Source organism: Xiphias gladius, chromosome 18 (genome assembly GCF_016859285.1).
Source record: "Xiphias gladius isolate SHS-SW01 ecotype Sanya breed wild chromosome 18, ASM1685928v1, whole genome shotgun sequence".
Classification (NCBI taxonomy): Eukaryota; Metazoa; Chordata; class Actinopteri; order Istiophoriformes; family Xiphiidae; genus Xiphias; species Xiphias gladius.
In genome coordinates, this window is record NC_053417.1 from 6,368,094 (window position 1) to 6,385,697 (window position 17,604).

The 17,604-nt window shown below is 39.5% G+C and overlaps 1 protein-coding gene across 1 annotated transcript in view; it reads left to right on the forward strand.

Annotated features, from left to right (window-relative positions):
* ctnnbl1 (catenin, beta like 1) overlaps positions 1 to 17,134 on the forward strand; it is a 59,572-nt gene extending 42,438 nt beyond the window's left edge. The window contains exons 14-16 of the mRNA XM_040153713.1: positions 6,673 to 6,810; positions 8,043 to 8,115; positions 16,492 to 17,134. Coding sequence (XP_040009647.1) covers positions 6,673 to 6,810; positions 8,043 to 8,115; positions 16,492 to 16,580 — 300 coding nt within the window. The 3' untranslated portion in view covers positions 16,581 to 17,134. The remainder of the gene's footprint in view (positions 1 to 6,672; positions 6,811 to 8,042; positions 8,116 to 16,491) is intronic.
* Positions 17,135 to 17,604: the final 470 nt, after the last annotated feature.

Consider the following 17,604-nt stretch of genomic DNA (forward strand, 5'->3'; position numbering starts at 1 on the left):
TTTTCTGACTGTAATCACATGCATTTTTTAATATTTGAAACAGCTTTTGTATTTTGTTCAAAATTATTATTATTATTATTTTTTGGCCATGTCTTGGCAGTTTGAAGGGAGCAGTCAAAGATCAGGACAAAGGAGCTGCTTGGCATTCAACACAGGCAAAATATGTTTCACTGCCCAGCATTTTACCATTGGAAAGATCTCAGCAAAGACTAAATGACGTGATGTTCTTCGTAACACGTACCTCCTTCCTCCTGGTAACACTACAGCTTTGCTTTGCCCCACTTTATGAACAAACTCTAATTGATGTGCACCCAAAGCACAGGGCTGATGTTTCTTTTGGAGATTATCATAACTGGAAATCCGCATGTTGTCTCTCGCTCTCACAAAGTTCCAGTTTTTTTCTTCAAAGTTTACCTCATTATCAACCTCTGTGTCTGTTTTTTAATGAGTATATCTAACCTCTCTCTTTTTGTTGTTTGCTTAAGCTTCATAAAGAGCATTACATTCCGCACACATGCACAAGCGCGCACACACACACACAAACTTTTTTTTTCAAAGTGCTGACAAAGAAATCACTTTAATTCTGCGTCTAAGCATCCCAGTGGAAAAGAAGGTACATGATTAACAACCAGCCCCACACATACACTCACACATACTCTCTCACACACACACACACACACACACACACACACACACACACACACACACACACACACACACACAGTTTCATGAACAAATCTTCAAAAACAAATAAACATACATTAAGGAACACACACCCATATAAAAGTTCTTGTTCAAAGACACATACATTTCTTATACTCATGTCATGCAAGGGCACAAACACGCAGTCTTACATAAATCATACACACCCATCACACAAACACTCTTACAAAATACAGTTACAGTAGAGGGACTGAGACTGAAAATCACTGCTTATTACTTTGTCTGTACTGTAGCCAGGCTGCTAGGCTCCCCTGAGGTTGCAGTAATTGACTTGTCCAATCCCTATTTTAAAAACGTTATTCTGTCTTGCTACTTCTGCCCGGTGTTTGCCAGAGGGACTGAACTGCCACACAAAAGATATTGGCTGCAATGTCAGAACTCACAAGTGGACAAAAATCTCCCGCAGTAATGAACACTGCCAAACTGCCCACATCGGCTTGGGTTTTAATATCTCAAATGTCCACTTCCACTGCTCACAATAATGAATATTTAATGCACTTGTCATCGCTCGAAACCTTCCACTCCTCGTACAGATTCAAAGGTCTGGCTTGATTCATCATGTGTGTTGAACATCTTTTCTCTGTTCCATTACAGTGAGGTACCCTGGAGGGTGTAGCAAGTGACTTGTTTAAGACCTTATTTGAAAATGTTTTTCTTTCTTTTTTCCTTGACGAGTCCACTTGTTTCTATAGAGTAGCCCTGATAGGAGGAGTTATTGCAGGTATCAGGAGTTACAGAAGTAAATGTCTGACATAGACATTGTTAAATGACCTACGGTTGACTCATGTTTAAGGCCTGGATGGACATGAAACTCCTCTGGTTGAATGATCAGGAGAAAAAAAAATCTGAGCAATTGCATGTGAAAATATCTGCTTCTTTGCACAAGCAGATATTTTTACACTTTGTTTTAATGTTGTGGCTGGTGTGTGTGTGTGTACAGTGCGTGTGTGTGTGTGTGTGTGTGTGTGTGTGTGTGTGTGTGTGTGTGTGTGTGTGTGTGTGTGTGTGTGTGTGTGTGTGTGTGTGTGTGTGTGTGTGTGTGTGTGTGTGTGTGTGTAAAACTTAAAATTGCAACAACAAGGCGTTCTGGATATGCCAGAGTTCTGACTGATCCCCGTGACTAGCTTTTTCTCCATACCAACATCTTAATGCTGAGACATGCCTACCCGCAGGAGCCATTCATTCACCTCCTAACCAACCAGTCAACCATTCAGCACATTGTTGGAATTGGAAGGTGTTGATGTTGACTCCTCTCCAAGCTTCTGAGACCAAGTGCTATCTATAACACCCTTATCTACGTAGGTTTGCAGATACATTTACGTGTGTCTTTGCAGAAGCATAATTCCAGCTTCAGGATCATGGGTTATCGTAGTATATAGAGCCATCTGACATACATAATGGACGGAAAACACATCATTTCTCAGAAAACTAAGAAGTAATTAAAACTGATGTTTACAACATAAACATAAACCTATAGTGTTAAAGTATTATTATTATTTCTATATTGAGGAATATGGATGATATGTTAAGCATGAATTGACTTTTTTGAACTTGTACAAAATTCAATTACAAGCAAGTAGCACTGGTTCCCCTTACTTGCTTTTTTGGAGTTTTTAAGCAAACCTCATGTCTTCTTCAGCAGATAATTTAGTTTGTCATCATGTGACCGTGAAGACCAGCTGGGAAGGGGTCATAGTCATTGACCAAGAATCAGCGGACAGCTGAAAAAGATCAAAGAGGCTAAACACCATCTTTAAACAGATACAGCGGTACAGAGGCTGATGGAACTATCATTAGTTTTGCATTTATTTGGTCATTAACCAAAGTATTGGATAAACAGACACTTTACCCTGATAATGGCACTAACTGGAAAGTTGAGGCATTACTAAAGTTATTAGTTCATCATGATGAGAATGTGAAAGTGTACTGAGTTTCGTGGCAATCCATCCAATACTCATTGACATTTCACTCAAAACCATAAATGTAAACCTCATAGTGGTGTGGTGAAGACTCAGGGGATTACTAAAGTTCTTAGGGTTCATCCTCTGGGCACCATGACTGTCTGTACAAAATTTAATGGCAAACAAATCAGTCTGGAACAAAGTTGCCATCCATATAGCCGTGCCACTGGTAATGGCTAAATGTATGACCAGAATTAGTAGTTCCTTTCACTGCAGATTTCTACAAGGAGCTAATGCACAGATTCTGAGCACAGTGAAGCTAAAAGCAGGATGTTTTGTTTCCAAGCTATATTATGCATTTATTCGGTTGAGGCAGGAACTGTCTCAGTCTAACAATTGGTACAATCTAACACTGCTTGATTCCTGGCCAGTCAGCATAGGAGAGTGGTCATCAGCCCTTGCTGTCAGCCCTGCTGACTTTTAGCCCTACTTGGTCATTCACAGAGTAGCAGCAAGGAAAAGTATGCATCTGTTCAATCATGCTTTTTCACACTGTTTTATGTAACACATAAAAGTTTAACTGTAATTTTATTTGTTTCTTTGATCATCCATTGCTAATGTCATAACTCCCTTTCCCTTCAATTGCCTTGACAAGCTACACTCACATCCCAAGACAAATATTGAAAATTGTTTTGGTTCTGTATTCAGGCAGACTCTGTCTCCTTTAGAGGTGGAGCTGATGAAGCACTTAAAACTATATTATTATTTCCTGCCAAGTTGATACTGAGAAGGAGTGTCCCCATCCCTAGCTTCCTCCTATACCTCCTCTGTCATTTTGACAGCCACATCACCTCCATAGGCAGATTCTTTGTGCAGTAAACAAACTAAATGGAGCCTCTGACTGCAGAGGAAAAAATGATGCCAATTTGATACTTACATCCAAGTGGTGACACATAAAAACCTATTTACAATGAGCTGTAGAATTTACTGAGACTTTTTTTACAGTTAGTATATAAGACATCAGGAACATTCCTTTTTTTCTGAGTTACTGAAGGTTAACCTGGTGAATCCAGGGGGAAGCTGTTAGTTTCCTACAGTTTCACTACTTAAGCCCTCTGTCATGCAGCATACTTGTAGATAATGTGTAGTAGACCGATTTACAAGCTTTGCAACCATTTTTATCTGGCATACCCGACATCACTATTAGATGAACTCAAGTACCCCTTCATTGACATCACCCATCATGTTCCAATTGTGTTAATTTCAATTAATTTCAACGTGGATGTTAAGTAACAGTGCAAGAAGTGAATATTGTTATATTTTTTTTCATACAATTGAATTGTCAAGCTTTTGGTTGGTTCAGTCAAGTTTGCATTCGGACAACAACCACTTGGTCTTACAGAAGCTGGACATTTCCGCTTTTTCAATCATTTATCTATTGCGTTTAGCTAATCTACCCCTTGGGGTACAAGTACCACTGGGTGGGAATCACTGGTCTAGATGATGGAGACATGAATTGTTCTGAGGGAGTAAATCACTACAAAAAAGTTGAATCAATTCTTTGGTAGCCAGTCTTTTTTTCTACATTGTCTTGATGTTACGGTATTGCCTTGATGCTTTACCTTGCTCTCGGATAAAAAAAACTGCTGAAAAACACTGCATTCCAGCATACTGTATTTCCTTTAATCTTGCCAGTATACACATCATAGACCGAGCTGCAGTCACATTGTTTCGTATGGTTGTCCCATTCCATACGAAACAATGTGGCTGTAATGGAAACATGTGGCTATGCAGTAATTGAGTTGTCCAAGGTCTTCTCAGAAAATGCCTCCTGCTCTTCTTTGCAGTGGTGGCCATTGAGAAGTAAAGAGGATGACTGGAAATAGACTTGGTTCTTGTGTGAAGCAATGAGAGAAAATGCAGCGGTATGCACACACACACAGAGGTTCAATGCACCCCTGCGTGTGTGCATGCATAACTTTCCCTTAGGTGTCACATGTATGTAGTGTCTCATCTATTAGGCCTACATCCTGTGTTTTGTATCGTTGCCGAAGTTGGATTGTGAGATTTGTGTAACTTTGCTGCAAGCTACTGTATTGGCTCTGAATAATGAGCTGAGTTGTCCTGGAACTGAAATAATCCTTTTCTTCCTACAGGAAGCAGAGGAAACACACTTTACATTCAAATAGCTTTGTTTCAAGTTTTTTTGCATATTTAATGGGCACTAGTTGACAACAAGGCCAAGCTTTAGGACTATTTTACAATACGATAACTCTCCGCTCTTTAATAAAATAGAATTCTGGGCCAGTGTTTTACCCAGAGGACACAGAAGAGACAAATGCCCTACATTCAGCTGCTATTAAAGGTTCTTGTTTCAATTATCTGCATTGTTTTGCATCTTTAACAAGCTACAGTTGACATTGTTACAATAGGACTTTATTCTAAAGTTGTATCTGCTTGTCTTTTCTTCTCTCAGGATGAAATCATTAAAGCAGGATGACTTTGGGTTCTGATGCTTTTAGAACCTAAAGTCACAAAAATTGATATCTTGTTCTGCCTCCCAGCTCTACAACCTGCAGCTCAAATGATTTTCCCAGAATAGCCTTGTACTGTCATCCTCAAAAGCTGCCCTTTGATTGAGGCATGTTAATGAGCTGAACTTAACAGCTATAATTGGGTTTTACAGTGTAATTGATCTTTAAGGACAAGGCCTTTAGAAAGTTTTAATTTTCTCTGATATTAAATCATTGGGATGTAAATGTCATGTGTAGTACCCTTTAGCTCGACACTGAAAGCTATTTGTTTTCATTAGGAACCGTCTGAAATGTTGCCCTTTTTCTTGATTTACCGTGTCACATAGGTTTGCTTTTTTTAGGACGGCCCAACATATACTGTATATGTTGGGCCGTCCTTTCGTAGACGAAAACAGATACAGGTTGAGCCTATGTAAGTGTATGATTCAAATAAGTTGATACGGGAAATTTTTTTTGGTAGATTTGCAGTATGCAAGTTAAATGTGTCAGTAAGTGCGCAGACTATTTCTGTGACCAAAACTGACCAGGAGAATTCCAGTGGGAAATGAAAACCCTTTGTTTTATGTACAGTCTGTAATATTCATTAAAATCAATTAAATAATTGTATGATATGGATTTTAAGAGACATGGACAGTTCAGAAGAGGTTACAGATAAATGCATAATCCTTTCATTTGTTTATTATGTCAGCAGGGCAAGAACATCACATTTTTCCATCCCCTTTTCATCGAAAAACATTTATGATGGAACGTTAACAATCAAAATTTACTATTTGGGAGATGGCTACAGCACTACTCATGCTAAATATCTTTTAGCCTGTGTCTTTAATAATGCAAAGCGTGTGGTGTGGAACAGATCTAGATTTAAAAGCTAAGATTTTAACATAAAGCAGCATTATCTGCTTTGCTTTCCTCACTGCAATAACTTAGCATTATGTATAACTTTTACAGCATAAAGCTATACATAAAAAATTGTATTCATGCACATCGTATACATACAAAACTGTAAACTGTATTTTCCTGCTATTCATGAATAGAGGTAAAACTGTGTGAGAGCCAAACCCTTTACACACAGTCTACTGTATGTTTCTGTCCCAAACCAATGGCTGACACTCCACACTCTCCTCTCCCCCTCAGTCAGGTCTGCTTCTTAATCTCTAATGATGATTAATGTGGGCTGTGTGCATATTGGCAGTGCTGTGTTATTGGCATACTGACAGGGTTGTTAAGATGGATAACTCTGCAACTGTGTGTTTGTGTGTGAGACTTTTTTTTCTTTTTCTTTTTTTGTGAAATCAATTGATTTCTTTGTCTGGTCAGTGGAGAAAATGGATTTGTGGAAAAGGCTGAAAAACAACACCTAAATTAAACCAAGTCTCTGATTTTCAATTTGTTGAATCTCTTTGGAGGGTTTTCTGTTGTTCACTGCACACTTCAAACAGTAAATTGTGATGTATTCACCTGCATAAAAGCATGTTCTCTTTTTATAAGAGTGTGTTATACCTTCGTTTGTGCAGGAGATGGTTCGTCGCGGGGAGATCCTAGATGACAGCATGGAGGATGAGTTCTACCTTCGCCGCCTGGATGCCGGACTATTCGTCCTTCAGTTGATCTGCTACATTATGGTAGAGATCAGCAACTCCGGGATCTCACAGGTACACAAACACACACACTGACTCTAGTTTGCCAGAAGAGTTCTCTCTCAGATTAATTATTGTTAGGACATCTGATCACACAAGCTATAAAAGCAGACAGGAGTCAGATGGTTTTTATGGGCGCTGCAGCCAAGTTGCTCATCTACTTCACCACTAATCTGGGTTTCACTGGACTCTTGCAGTGATAGTTTTGGTGTTTCAGACTGGACACAAAAACAATTTTTACCTGCAGTTTAAATAGCTGCAATCCGGCCCTGATCACTTCATGCTTTTTAGGGACTAATCATATATTAGTTGCCCCTTCAAATTCCAGTGCAGATATTTGTTTGATATCCACAATGCCTCTCGGCTGATGTTGATGCCACTTATTAAAGGCAAACTGAAATTGTTGGAAGTGAGTTCACCTCACTTTTTGAGTAAGGAAAAATGAACTATAATGTGGCTATTGTGCATTTTGTACAGAGGACAAAACAGTTTTTGGACATGTTTTTGAAAACAACCTCTAAGCTTCAGGCCTCTGAGTGGGCATTTGCCATGGTAGTGGCCGACTGACATCTCACTGCCAGCGTTGCCTGGAGACATGTTGTCACTTTCTGTGGCGTCTTACTGACTAGAACACATCATAGCCCCAGAGCCCTCGAAAGCCTGCAAACATTCATAGAAGACCTTTTTTTTTTTTTTTTCCCCAACTTTTAACAAGCTCTCATGGTGTTAGCCATCCAATGGCCATAGCAGTGTAAGACAGCTGTCCCTTTAAAAAATTCACCATTTGGGAGGACACATTGTGCTGTTAAGTTTGTATTTCATTCCGAAAGCAGACTTGCAAGAATCTAATCTAACTAGCTTTTACTGAGAAAGTGGAGGGTAGTTATTTTAGCTTGCTAATGCTAGTACTGAATCCCACTGGACGTTACCTTTTATTCATGTTATTTCAGCTCATGCTGACTCATGGTTGCCAGCTTTCACACATATAGCACTGCTTGTCCCACATTATAGAAAGAAAGGGGTATAGCTAGCATTAGCTGTGCGGGTCTAGTTGACTCAATGTCAGATGACCAGACTGTCAAAATTTTGTTTTTGATCACTAAATAAGATGTTGGCCAAATAATTGGACAAGTTGAAACAAACACCCAGGATATATACACACTGATTTATTAGTAAAGTTAATTTTAATGTCAGTTTGACTTTAAAACTACTTTATGTTCCTGATTCTCTTTTTCTCTGCATTTTAGCTGCAGCAGAGAGTCCATCAAATTCTCAACCTTAGAGGAGGCTCTGTCAAAGTAGTACGCCACATCATGAGAGGTGAGTAACTATTTTTTTTTTAATACACACATTTCTCAAATAAAATACAAGTCAATTGTGATCAGCTTTGGTAACGAACAAATAAACGCAGTGTATTGTAATGTGAGGGAAATAAATAACCCATGCATGTACTGTTAAATTCATCTTAATTTACTTTTATGTCACAGTATTAATTCAGTTTAACATCACAGTCGTGCCATACTCTTGACTCCGTTGCTCTGCATTTTTCTTCTTAACAGAAACTCTTCTCACTCACTGATTAATGAATTCCAGTCAGTTCTACTTTGCTCTGTTTCCTCTGCAGTAGTCTGCTCTTACTGAAACCCACTTCTTGCAGAGGTTTCACAACTCTGCTGGGGCCTTTAAATGTGAAACATATGGAGGAATTGTGAGAAAATTACCTCAACTTTTCATTAAAATAGGATGTACAGTACTAACATAATGAGGCAGTTTAGAAATAAACGCAAGTCTTTCTTAATAGCCTATCCTCATATAAAGGTCTTTCTTCAGCTAAGGAACATAATTTTTGGTTTAATGTTATTTCAAGGTTAAAGTAAAGAAATCTTCCCATATACAATTACTGTTAAAAATTTTACCAAAAATATTTTACTGCATTTTCTTGAATGAATTTTGCCCACTACGTATAGTTTGACCTCATTAACAAATCCAAGTGGTAGTGTCTGAGTAAAACTATGAATCCCTATCAGTTGTACAGGTTGACGTGGCCCTGGCACAAATACTTCATTCCCCCACTGCAGACTGAAAAAGATCAAGTAAAATGTTTCAAAAGATATATATTTTGGCAGGGAAAGCAGCCTACCTACAGTGGCTGCTCCCACATCTCATACAGTTCATGTCACTTTCAGAGAAGCACCTTATTGACACATTCTTTAAAATCCTGTTTCCGAGTGTTTCTCGCCCTGGCAAGGAAGAAACATTTCAGGGGGAACTGTTGGTGTAATCGCTGCTATTTAGCTGTGGTTATCATTTGTTAGCACGCCCATGCTGTTCGCCCGCCAAAGTGATTGTGCTGGAATATAATAAAATACTAAGAATAATGTGTCTTCCTTATTCTCTTGAACAAAGAAATAGACCTGGGCCAACTTTGAAACTGGGTTGCAAAAAACGCAACTTTCTACTTTTTAAGGTCGAGCAGCATTTTTTATTATATATTATCCAAGCCCGTGTTTTATGCAGACTTCTGTTCAATATATCCCTCCTTTGCTTGTATATATTTGTACATTGACAGAGCTTTGAAGTAAACAGTACTGGTCACACTGTGCCCTACTTATGGAGACCTACTGAGGCAGAGGAAAAGAGGAGGATATAGGTAATAATCAGGGTCCTGAAAATCATTTAACATCAAATCAAGTCGGAAAACTAATTTAATTTTAAAGGTATTGCAGCAGTAAACAAACAGAGTAAAATCCAGCATCTGAAACATCAAAGTAGAGGTGTATATACAAGTGTTTCTATGCTTCTTATTCACCTATGTACAGATGGTAAAACAAAATGCAGAAATGCATCCTGGCATGCAAATATGCAAATAATTTGTTCATATTGTCATTGAGAGAGGAGCAGAGACTGTCTGTCATTCATTCTCCTTTCCACCCCGTCAGAAACATTTCCTGTCGTGCCGTATTTGTTTTCTGGTCGGTTTTCATAGACCTAGCAGGTGTGTTATTTTCTCCCCGGTGTGACAGCCATCCTTCCTGTATCATTGTCAGATAGCCCTCGAGGACAAGGCTCCGTTCACACACCCTCTGGCTCTTTGTGGCATATAGCACTGTAGATAGAGCCATCCGTCACACATGGCAGTGCCAGCAAGCATGGCAATTCTCCAGTCCTCACTGTGTGTGTCTGCGTGTCTGGGAATGTGTTCCTAAAAGGTGTCAGTGTGTTACTTTTGTTTTCATCTGCATATTTGCATACATGTGTACTTTGCTTTGTCTTTGTAGTTTCCACGATATGTCTTTGCTTAAGAACATGATTTTTTTGTTTGAGTGTGCATATAAATGTTTGCCTTCAGCATGTCTGCATATTTATGTGTGCATAGATTCCCTTGCTTGCTTTCGTGTGCATTTTTTTAAAATATTAACACCCCTTTGAGAGAAAATCTATGCAGGTATGTACATGTTCAGTTTGTTTCCTTTGTGATACAGTTTGCATATTGTCATGTCCGCACTTGCATTTTTTTACATATTAATGTGCATATTGTGTGTACTTGTCCTTGCATGATCTTGATGTATACATATTTGTCATGCATTGTGGTGTGTGTCCGTGCCCATGCCCGTGTGCCCTCACCCTTTTCATTAGGCTGCGCTGTGGCGCCCTCTCCCATTTTAAGTGCCCCACCCAGTCAATGTGAAACTGCAGAAAAAGGTTAAGCACATGCAGAGTGTGTCGCCAGCTCTGATGTCTTGACCTTAATGACTTTAGTTCGCTGAATGAGAAGCAGCTCTGCAGGAAGGAAGGCTTAGTACTCTGGAGGGAAGAACATTGATTTCACTAACCTGAAAACCTGTGAGGTTTTCCTGTTAAGAAACTTTAGGTAGGTTATGTCACAGGTAGTTAGACTTGGCATAATCATAGAGATTTGTTCATTGTCTCTCTTTTTGTAGATATGCAAAATTATTGTTTCAGCTGTTCATGTTTAACACTTTATCTAGCCGTATAGGTAATGATAATGGAGCTCTGAGAAACTATATGACAAGTATAGGAATAAATGACATTCAGGTGATGTGACATGTAGTATACTTTCTGGAGGACTTGTTTTCTTCTTTGCCTAAGGGTTGGGTTACAGCATTCATGGTGTTGCCCTCTGTTGTTCGCATGAAGAGTTACGGAAATAGTTGTGTAAAGAATGAAAAGAGAGCTAAAGAGAGAAGTTCAAACCCTGGCTCCTTTCTTACCTCCTCACACCTGGAGAATCACGGTAAGAAGTGGTTGCGGTTTTGGAAAGTTACAGACATTTTAGGACGCAGGGCCCCCAATCCATCATCATAAAAGGCCATCCAGCAAGGAATTCTGGTTTAGTGAGTCTGTCGCAGTGCTGTTGGCCATAATCCTGCCCCATAAGCCAGTCCAGATCCATAATTTTGTAACAATGGACCTGCTTTGGAGTTAATGTATGAATTTCTTGTGCATCCTTCATTGACAGTATCACTTCTGATAGATGATCTCACATGTCATTAAAGGATAATGCTGGAATTATTGTATCTATTACCAACAAATCCAAAACACAAAAAGCAACCTCTGTGTTAGAGAACTCCACTAAAAACTATTATAAGTACACATTTACATGGCAAATGTAATTTGCCAAATTTAACACTGAACCTGATCCTGAACTTGTGCAGTAGTATCAGCCTGACACGACTTTTCTTCAAAATTCCAAAAATGCAGTTATAGCATTGAAGCAATATGTTAGCTGAAGCAGCAGTATGGCTCTTTTTATAGGCTGCACTAGTTAATGCTGCCTTTTTCTTATAAAAGCATTGGAAGGAATTATTTTCAAAGAACAGCTCAGCAGATGGTTGGCAAAATGATGCCGTACAAATTAGCTGGTGATTTTTCTCAAGGTGTCCTTTTTATTTTTTGATGGTTGTAGTTTAGAGACAATTTTGCAGTAGGCTCGATTTCAGAACTTGTACCTCTGTATTTGCCTGTACCTCCCACCTATACATAAAGACTCAGTTTAACTTGATGATGAGGGTCCGTAATACGACTTGACAGAACATGAAAAAGGCTTTGATTTCTTCCCTGTTGAGCAAGAAGTTTTTGTCAGTGACACTCTACGTGGCGATTTCTGATACATTTGAAAACATGGTGGTAAGATTAACACACTACAGGATCATCTGTGCCAACTGCCCTTTGTGCAGATGGATCCAACCAGTTTCAGATATGAAGTATATGACGATATAACAGTGTTATAAATGAGCGGTGGCATCCCAGCTGCGGCTGTAATCACACTGAAAGTCCTAGGGTCTGTCGCTACCCGTAGCTGCTGCTGCTGCTGCTGCTGCAGAGCCCGCTCCTGGAAATTATTCTCCTTGTACTCATTGCAGATCAGTCCCAGTCACTGACCTGAGTAATGGCGAGGCTCAGTACTGTATTGTCCTCTGCCGTGTTGCCGTGGTGACGGAAGGAGAGAGTACCAGCATGCCAAATAAAAAGGTTCTGCAGAGAGTTGAAGAGTCACCGAATATCTGACCTTTCTGTCTGTGTGGCTGACTGCATCGCCATTTACAGACATGGTGATACACACACACACACACGCACACGCACACACTCACACAGGGACAATGAAAAGAGGCTGATGGCTTTCTTGAATCGCTCTCTCTTTGTCCCCTAACCTGCTTTTCTCAGTCAACCTTAAAATTCTGCCATTTTTTAGTTCAGTAACATCCCAGACCTCTAGGGATCACATTCAAATCCCTCGTGCTGCCATTCAAGGCTGCCGTGGAAGCTGCATATCTCTGTGCCGTGCTCCAAACCTACAACCTCATACCTCCAAATACTGTACTTACACTTTTATAACTTTACTCCCAGCGCTTTGGTTTCTCTCAACCCAGCTCTCCTCAGAATACCCAATGATGGAGTAACCTCTGTGCTCCAAACCGCATTGCTGTCACACTGCGTGTCTTCTGACTTCAACTGAAAACTAGTATCTCAAGAAACTGTTCACGTACTATACTGGTCTGCTTTTCTTTCAACTCAAATATAACTGACGTTGTTCCTGACGTAAACGTATAACTGTCTGATATATCCCTTTACTCCTCTGTCATACAGTGATGGAAGCTAGTGCAGTTTTGAGGTACCTCTTTTTTACTTGAGGATTTCCATTTTATGCTATTTGATACATCTCCACATTTCAGAGAGAAATGTTGCACTTTCTATGCACTTTTTATCCCCCCACATTTATTAGTTACTAGTTACTTCTCATATCAACATACTGCATTAAAACCATACAGTATAATAAACTTATTAAATACAGTATTGTCAAAGATTAAACCAATAGTTCCCAAACGTTTTAGTTTTGCCCCATTACAAAAAAACTATATAATTATGGGCCCTTGTAATTTTGAATGGCCAATGAGTTGTTTACAGATCCACCAAAGAGTGTTTTCTACACACACACACACACACACACACACACACACACACACACACACACACACACACACACACACACACAAATAAGAAAAGATTAGAGAAATAAATAACTGAAATTGTGTAGTACAGGATCCTACCCCCTTAATCATCTAACAACCCCTCAGATTAAAGTCATGACCCTATATATATAGATATATATATATATATATATATATATATATATATAGATATAGATATAGATATATATGCAGCTGCTTCCAAACAGGTGCTCTGCATGGTACAATTAAGCAGTTAACATTGCATCATGCTCTGTGACTTGTTGATTCTGATTTTGTATCAAGATGGAAAGAGGCAAAGATCTAAGTGACTTTGAAAGAGGGTTCATTGTTGGGGCACAGATGGCAGGAGCTTCAGTTACAAAGGCTGCTCAACTGGCTGCTGTTTCAATAGAAAACCGTAACTAAAGTGGCATCTGCATTTAGATCTGTGGGAAAGACGTCAGTAAATAGGGTCAGAAATTGTGGCACATTTGATGACCGTGATGCTCTTGCATTGGTGAGATATGAAAGGAAAAACGGGAGAGCAACTCTTCCTCAGGTGACGTCAATGCAGGACGTGAACAGACTGTCTCAGCATGACCAGTCCGTTGACAGTTACACAGAGAGGGATATTATAGTAGGGGTGGAGTTCATAAACCCCTCATTACAAGGATGAATGAGGTTAACGCCAAATGAGTCGTCCTTCACCATCGTCTCAACAAGTTGGCGAGTGCATGTGTGGCGTACACCAAGAGAACGTACAGACCTGAATGCTGACCCCGACAGTGCGGGCATTTTGCTGCATGGTTTGGGTGCACTTGTCCCCTCAGAGGGAAGGGTCACTGAAAATCATTAAATAATTGTTCTGAGTGATCACCTTTATCCTATGATGAAACTTTTCTATCCTGATGGGAGTGGTCTCTTCCAGGATGACAATGCCCCCATCCATAAGACACGAGTGGTCACTGAAGGGTTTGACGAGTATGAAAAGGAAGTGAATAAGATGCTGTGGCCTTCACAGTCACCAGATATCAAACCAGTTGAACACCTCTGGGAGATTTTGTACCAACGTGTTAGACAGAGCCCTCCACCACCATCATCAAAACACCAAATGAGGGAATAACTTTTGGAAGAATGGCGTCCATCTCTCCAGTAGAGCTCCAGAGACTTGGAGAATAAATGCCAAGGAGCACTGAAGCTGTTCTGGTGGCTCGTGGTGGCCCAACACCCAACTGAGACACTTTTTCCGTGTTTTTTGTTTTTTTTTGTCACCTGTCTTTATCAGTTAGAGGGGCGAGTTATCTGCTAAACACTTTTAGTTTTGATACTTTAAGCACATTTTGATGTTGAAAATTGATTTTAAAAAAATACTACTAAATGCCGAACTTTTTCTTGGAGTAATGGAGTATTTTTACATGATACTACTTTTTGTAGTCTAAAAGTAGTACCATGTAGCACCTTGTTTTAGCATAATTTCTATTGGTGATTATAAGATAGTACTCACCAAGATAACTGTTGTAATCTGGTTAAGAAAGGGTGCCAATGGTAAGAGCAGTTACATAGTTAGAAAGGTTTTAAGCAAACCCCCATGTTAGCCAAACATATTTAGTAGAGAAAGTGAAAACATACTGTAAAATTGTAAAACCAAAACAAAATGTACTTCGTGTCTTTGACAACCATGTTTTGTCCTAAACCCTGTGGGCGCTTGTCTTGAAAGTCCCCGTCATTCTCTTCTCTCTGCAGGGTCTTCTAGAGAAAAGTAGTCCTTTTCATCTTTCTGTCTCAACATCCCTGGGTTTAATGTGTAATCCCTGCCTCATAGGCTGGTTGAGAGACAGAGCAAATACCCGGTCTCCACCGGGACTGCAGCAGCTGCAACTTTCTCTCTCTGCACATTAGACTCACAAATCGACTGTCGGATGGTCTCAAAGGCCTTGTGTGGGAGGAGGATGCACAAAATGAAGAAAGCACTCAGAAGCTTGCCATGAACTACGAGCACTGCACAATACACCTGGAACGATTACTGTTCACAGCCAGAGGACACAGTTGCTGTCCCGGGACTTCTTATGATATGACAGCATTTTTTCAAAGGAGAGATCTTGTAAATGGCGTTTTGTTACAAAGTGATGGGCAGGCTAGACACTGTCTAGAGTGTAGTGAAATGATATTCAATAATGTTAATCCTTTAATACACTGTCTCTCTTAGCTTTGTCCTTAAAAAACAATGAATAGCTTAATTTTACCGCAAGTACAATGAGATCTACTACCAAAGGTTCACTCTCTCTGGTTACAGTTTCTCTTGACTTCTTTCCAATTTTTCATTATTCTAAATGGGGGGCACAGGAGTCATTGACAGTATTTCCAACTGAGGAACTGTTCTGGGAAACTATAATAAAGTGGCACTGATTAACAAAAATTAATTGATTATAAGTCAATCGTTTGAGTCCGTTTTCAACCAAAAATGCCCAAAATATGCTGGTTCCAGGTTCTCAAATTTGACGATTTGCTGCTATTCTGTTTTATATCATTTTAAACTGAATATCTTTGGATCTCGGGACTGTTTGTTGGACAAAACAAGACTTTAAGATTTCACTTTGGACTCTGGAAAATTGTGATTGGCATTTATACAATGTTCTGACATTATTAAAAAAATGATTAATCAATCAAGAAAATAACTCATTAGTCAATAATGAAAATAATCGTTAGTTGCAGCGGTTGTACTTGATGGGTACAGCAATGGCAACCACATACATACACAATGCAGGGAGTGGGAAGAATGGGGTTTCCTGATCGGGTAATTCAGCCCTACTGAGGAATAGTTGTCATTGTTTGCTTATGCATTTTTTGCTTACAAAACTCTATATTTTTTATAAAGTGTGTACATATTTACATGTCGTCATTGTACACGTCTGTATATTCAGCTGCTGTTCAAATACTTACCTATTTCTACGTACTCTTTCTATGCTCTCAGGCCACTCACCTTTTTCTCCTTATTTTATGTGGTCAAGTAACTGAAGCTCATTCAGCTGTTGCACTCCGAATAAGACGTTCAGGCAAATTCCTAAACCATGTATTATTTTCCTACTCAAATTTATCTTTCAGTGCCGAGGAGATAGAGCTTGTTAATTTCAAGCTCCAAGGATGTTCCCTGTAACCTCAAAAGTCAAACAGCCACGTCTTTGCTGTCAAGTCAACTAATCCGCTGACTTTTCTTCGTCTTTTGCAGAGTACGCAGAGAGCATCGGAGATGGGAAGAGTGACGAGTTCAAAGAAGCTGAGCGGAAGAGGATCATGGACCTTGTAGACAACTTCTAGTCTCACTTTTTCCTCTCTCTCTCTTAAACACAAACAGTATGTTCTTACATGTGAGAACATTGAAACCCCTCAGTTCTGATCTGTGATCGATGGTGACAGTCAGCTTGAGCCAGTGGTCTGTTGTTCTGTAACATACTGAAACTGAAGTCACTGAGGATGTTTACATGCATAGAAATGCTTCTAAAAACCTTTAATCATTTTCATTTTTTAAAAAGAGCATGAATCTTTGACATCCAATGTTGGGAAAAAGGACCAAGAAACTCAAATAATAAGATAAACTAACTGAAAATTATATGTTTTAATTATTTCAATCTTATTCATCCAATAAACACATCTGTATGTGTCAGAGAATTGGTTAAAATCCAGTGAAGACTGTGCATGTAAACGTGCTTACTGTGGAAACAGTAGTAGTTAAGATTGACTGAAACACACAGGAAACAGGAAATGTTCTTAGAGTGGCAGTGCTGTCTATATTCTGTACTTTGCTGTTGAACACTGCGGGATAATTATGGACAGACTTTGCTCTCCCACTGTACCTGTTTTTTTTGGGGGGGGGCGGGGGTTTGTGTGTAAAATATTTTCTAATAAAACATTTGATAATAAAATCTTGATTGCATGTTTGGTCTGTTTGATTAAAGTCACAGTTTAGTGAGCGAGATTGGCACAGCTTGTTGATAACCATCCATGTACACGTCTGTTCACTGCTTCCTGCACAGAGAGAGAATCCCCAAAGAAAGACAGACCTTCTTTTTTATTTGTCTGAACCCACACACTGCTGGATCTCAGCAGCCCCCTGGAGCTCTCTCCTCACCAGTGTGGAGGTGTATTGTGGTAGAGCTGTACACACAAACAAACCTTCTGTTTTATTCTGCCTGTTTTGTGCACAATACATCACATCACATCTTTGCTGTCTTCATCCTTAGGAGCAGTGAAAAAAAAAACATTTCCATTCCCCTGTGCATTGCAAGCGGGCGAGAAGAGACGGATCAGTGCAGAGGGGAAATGGAAGATGTTTTGCAGAGAC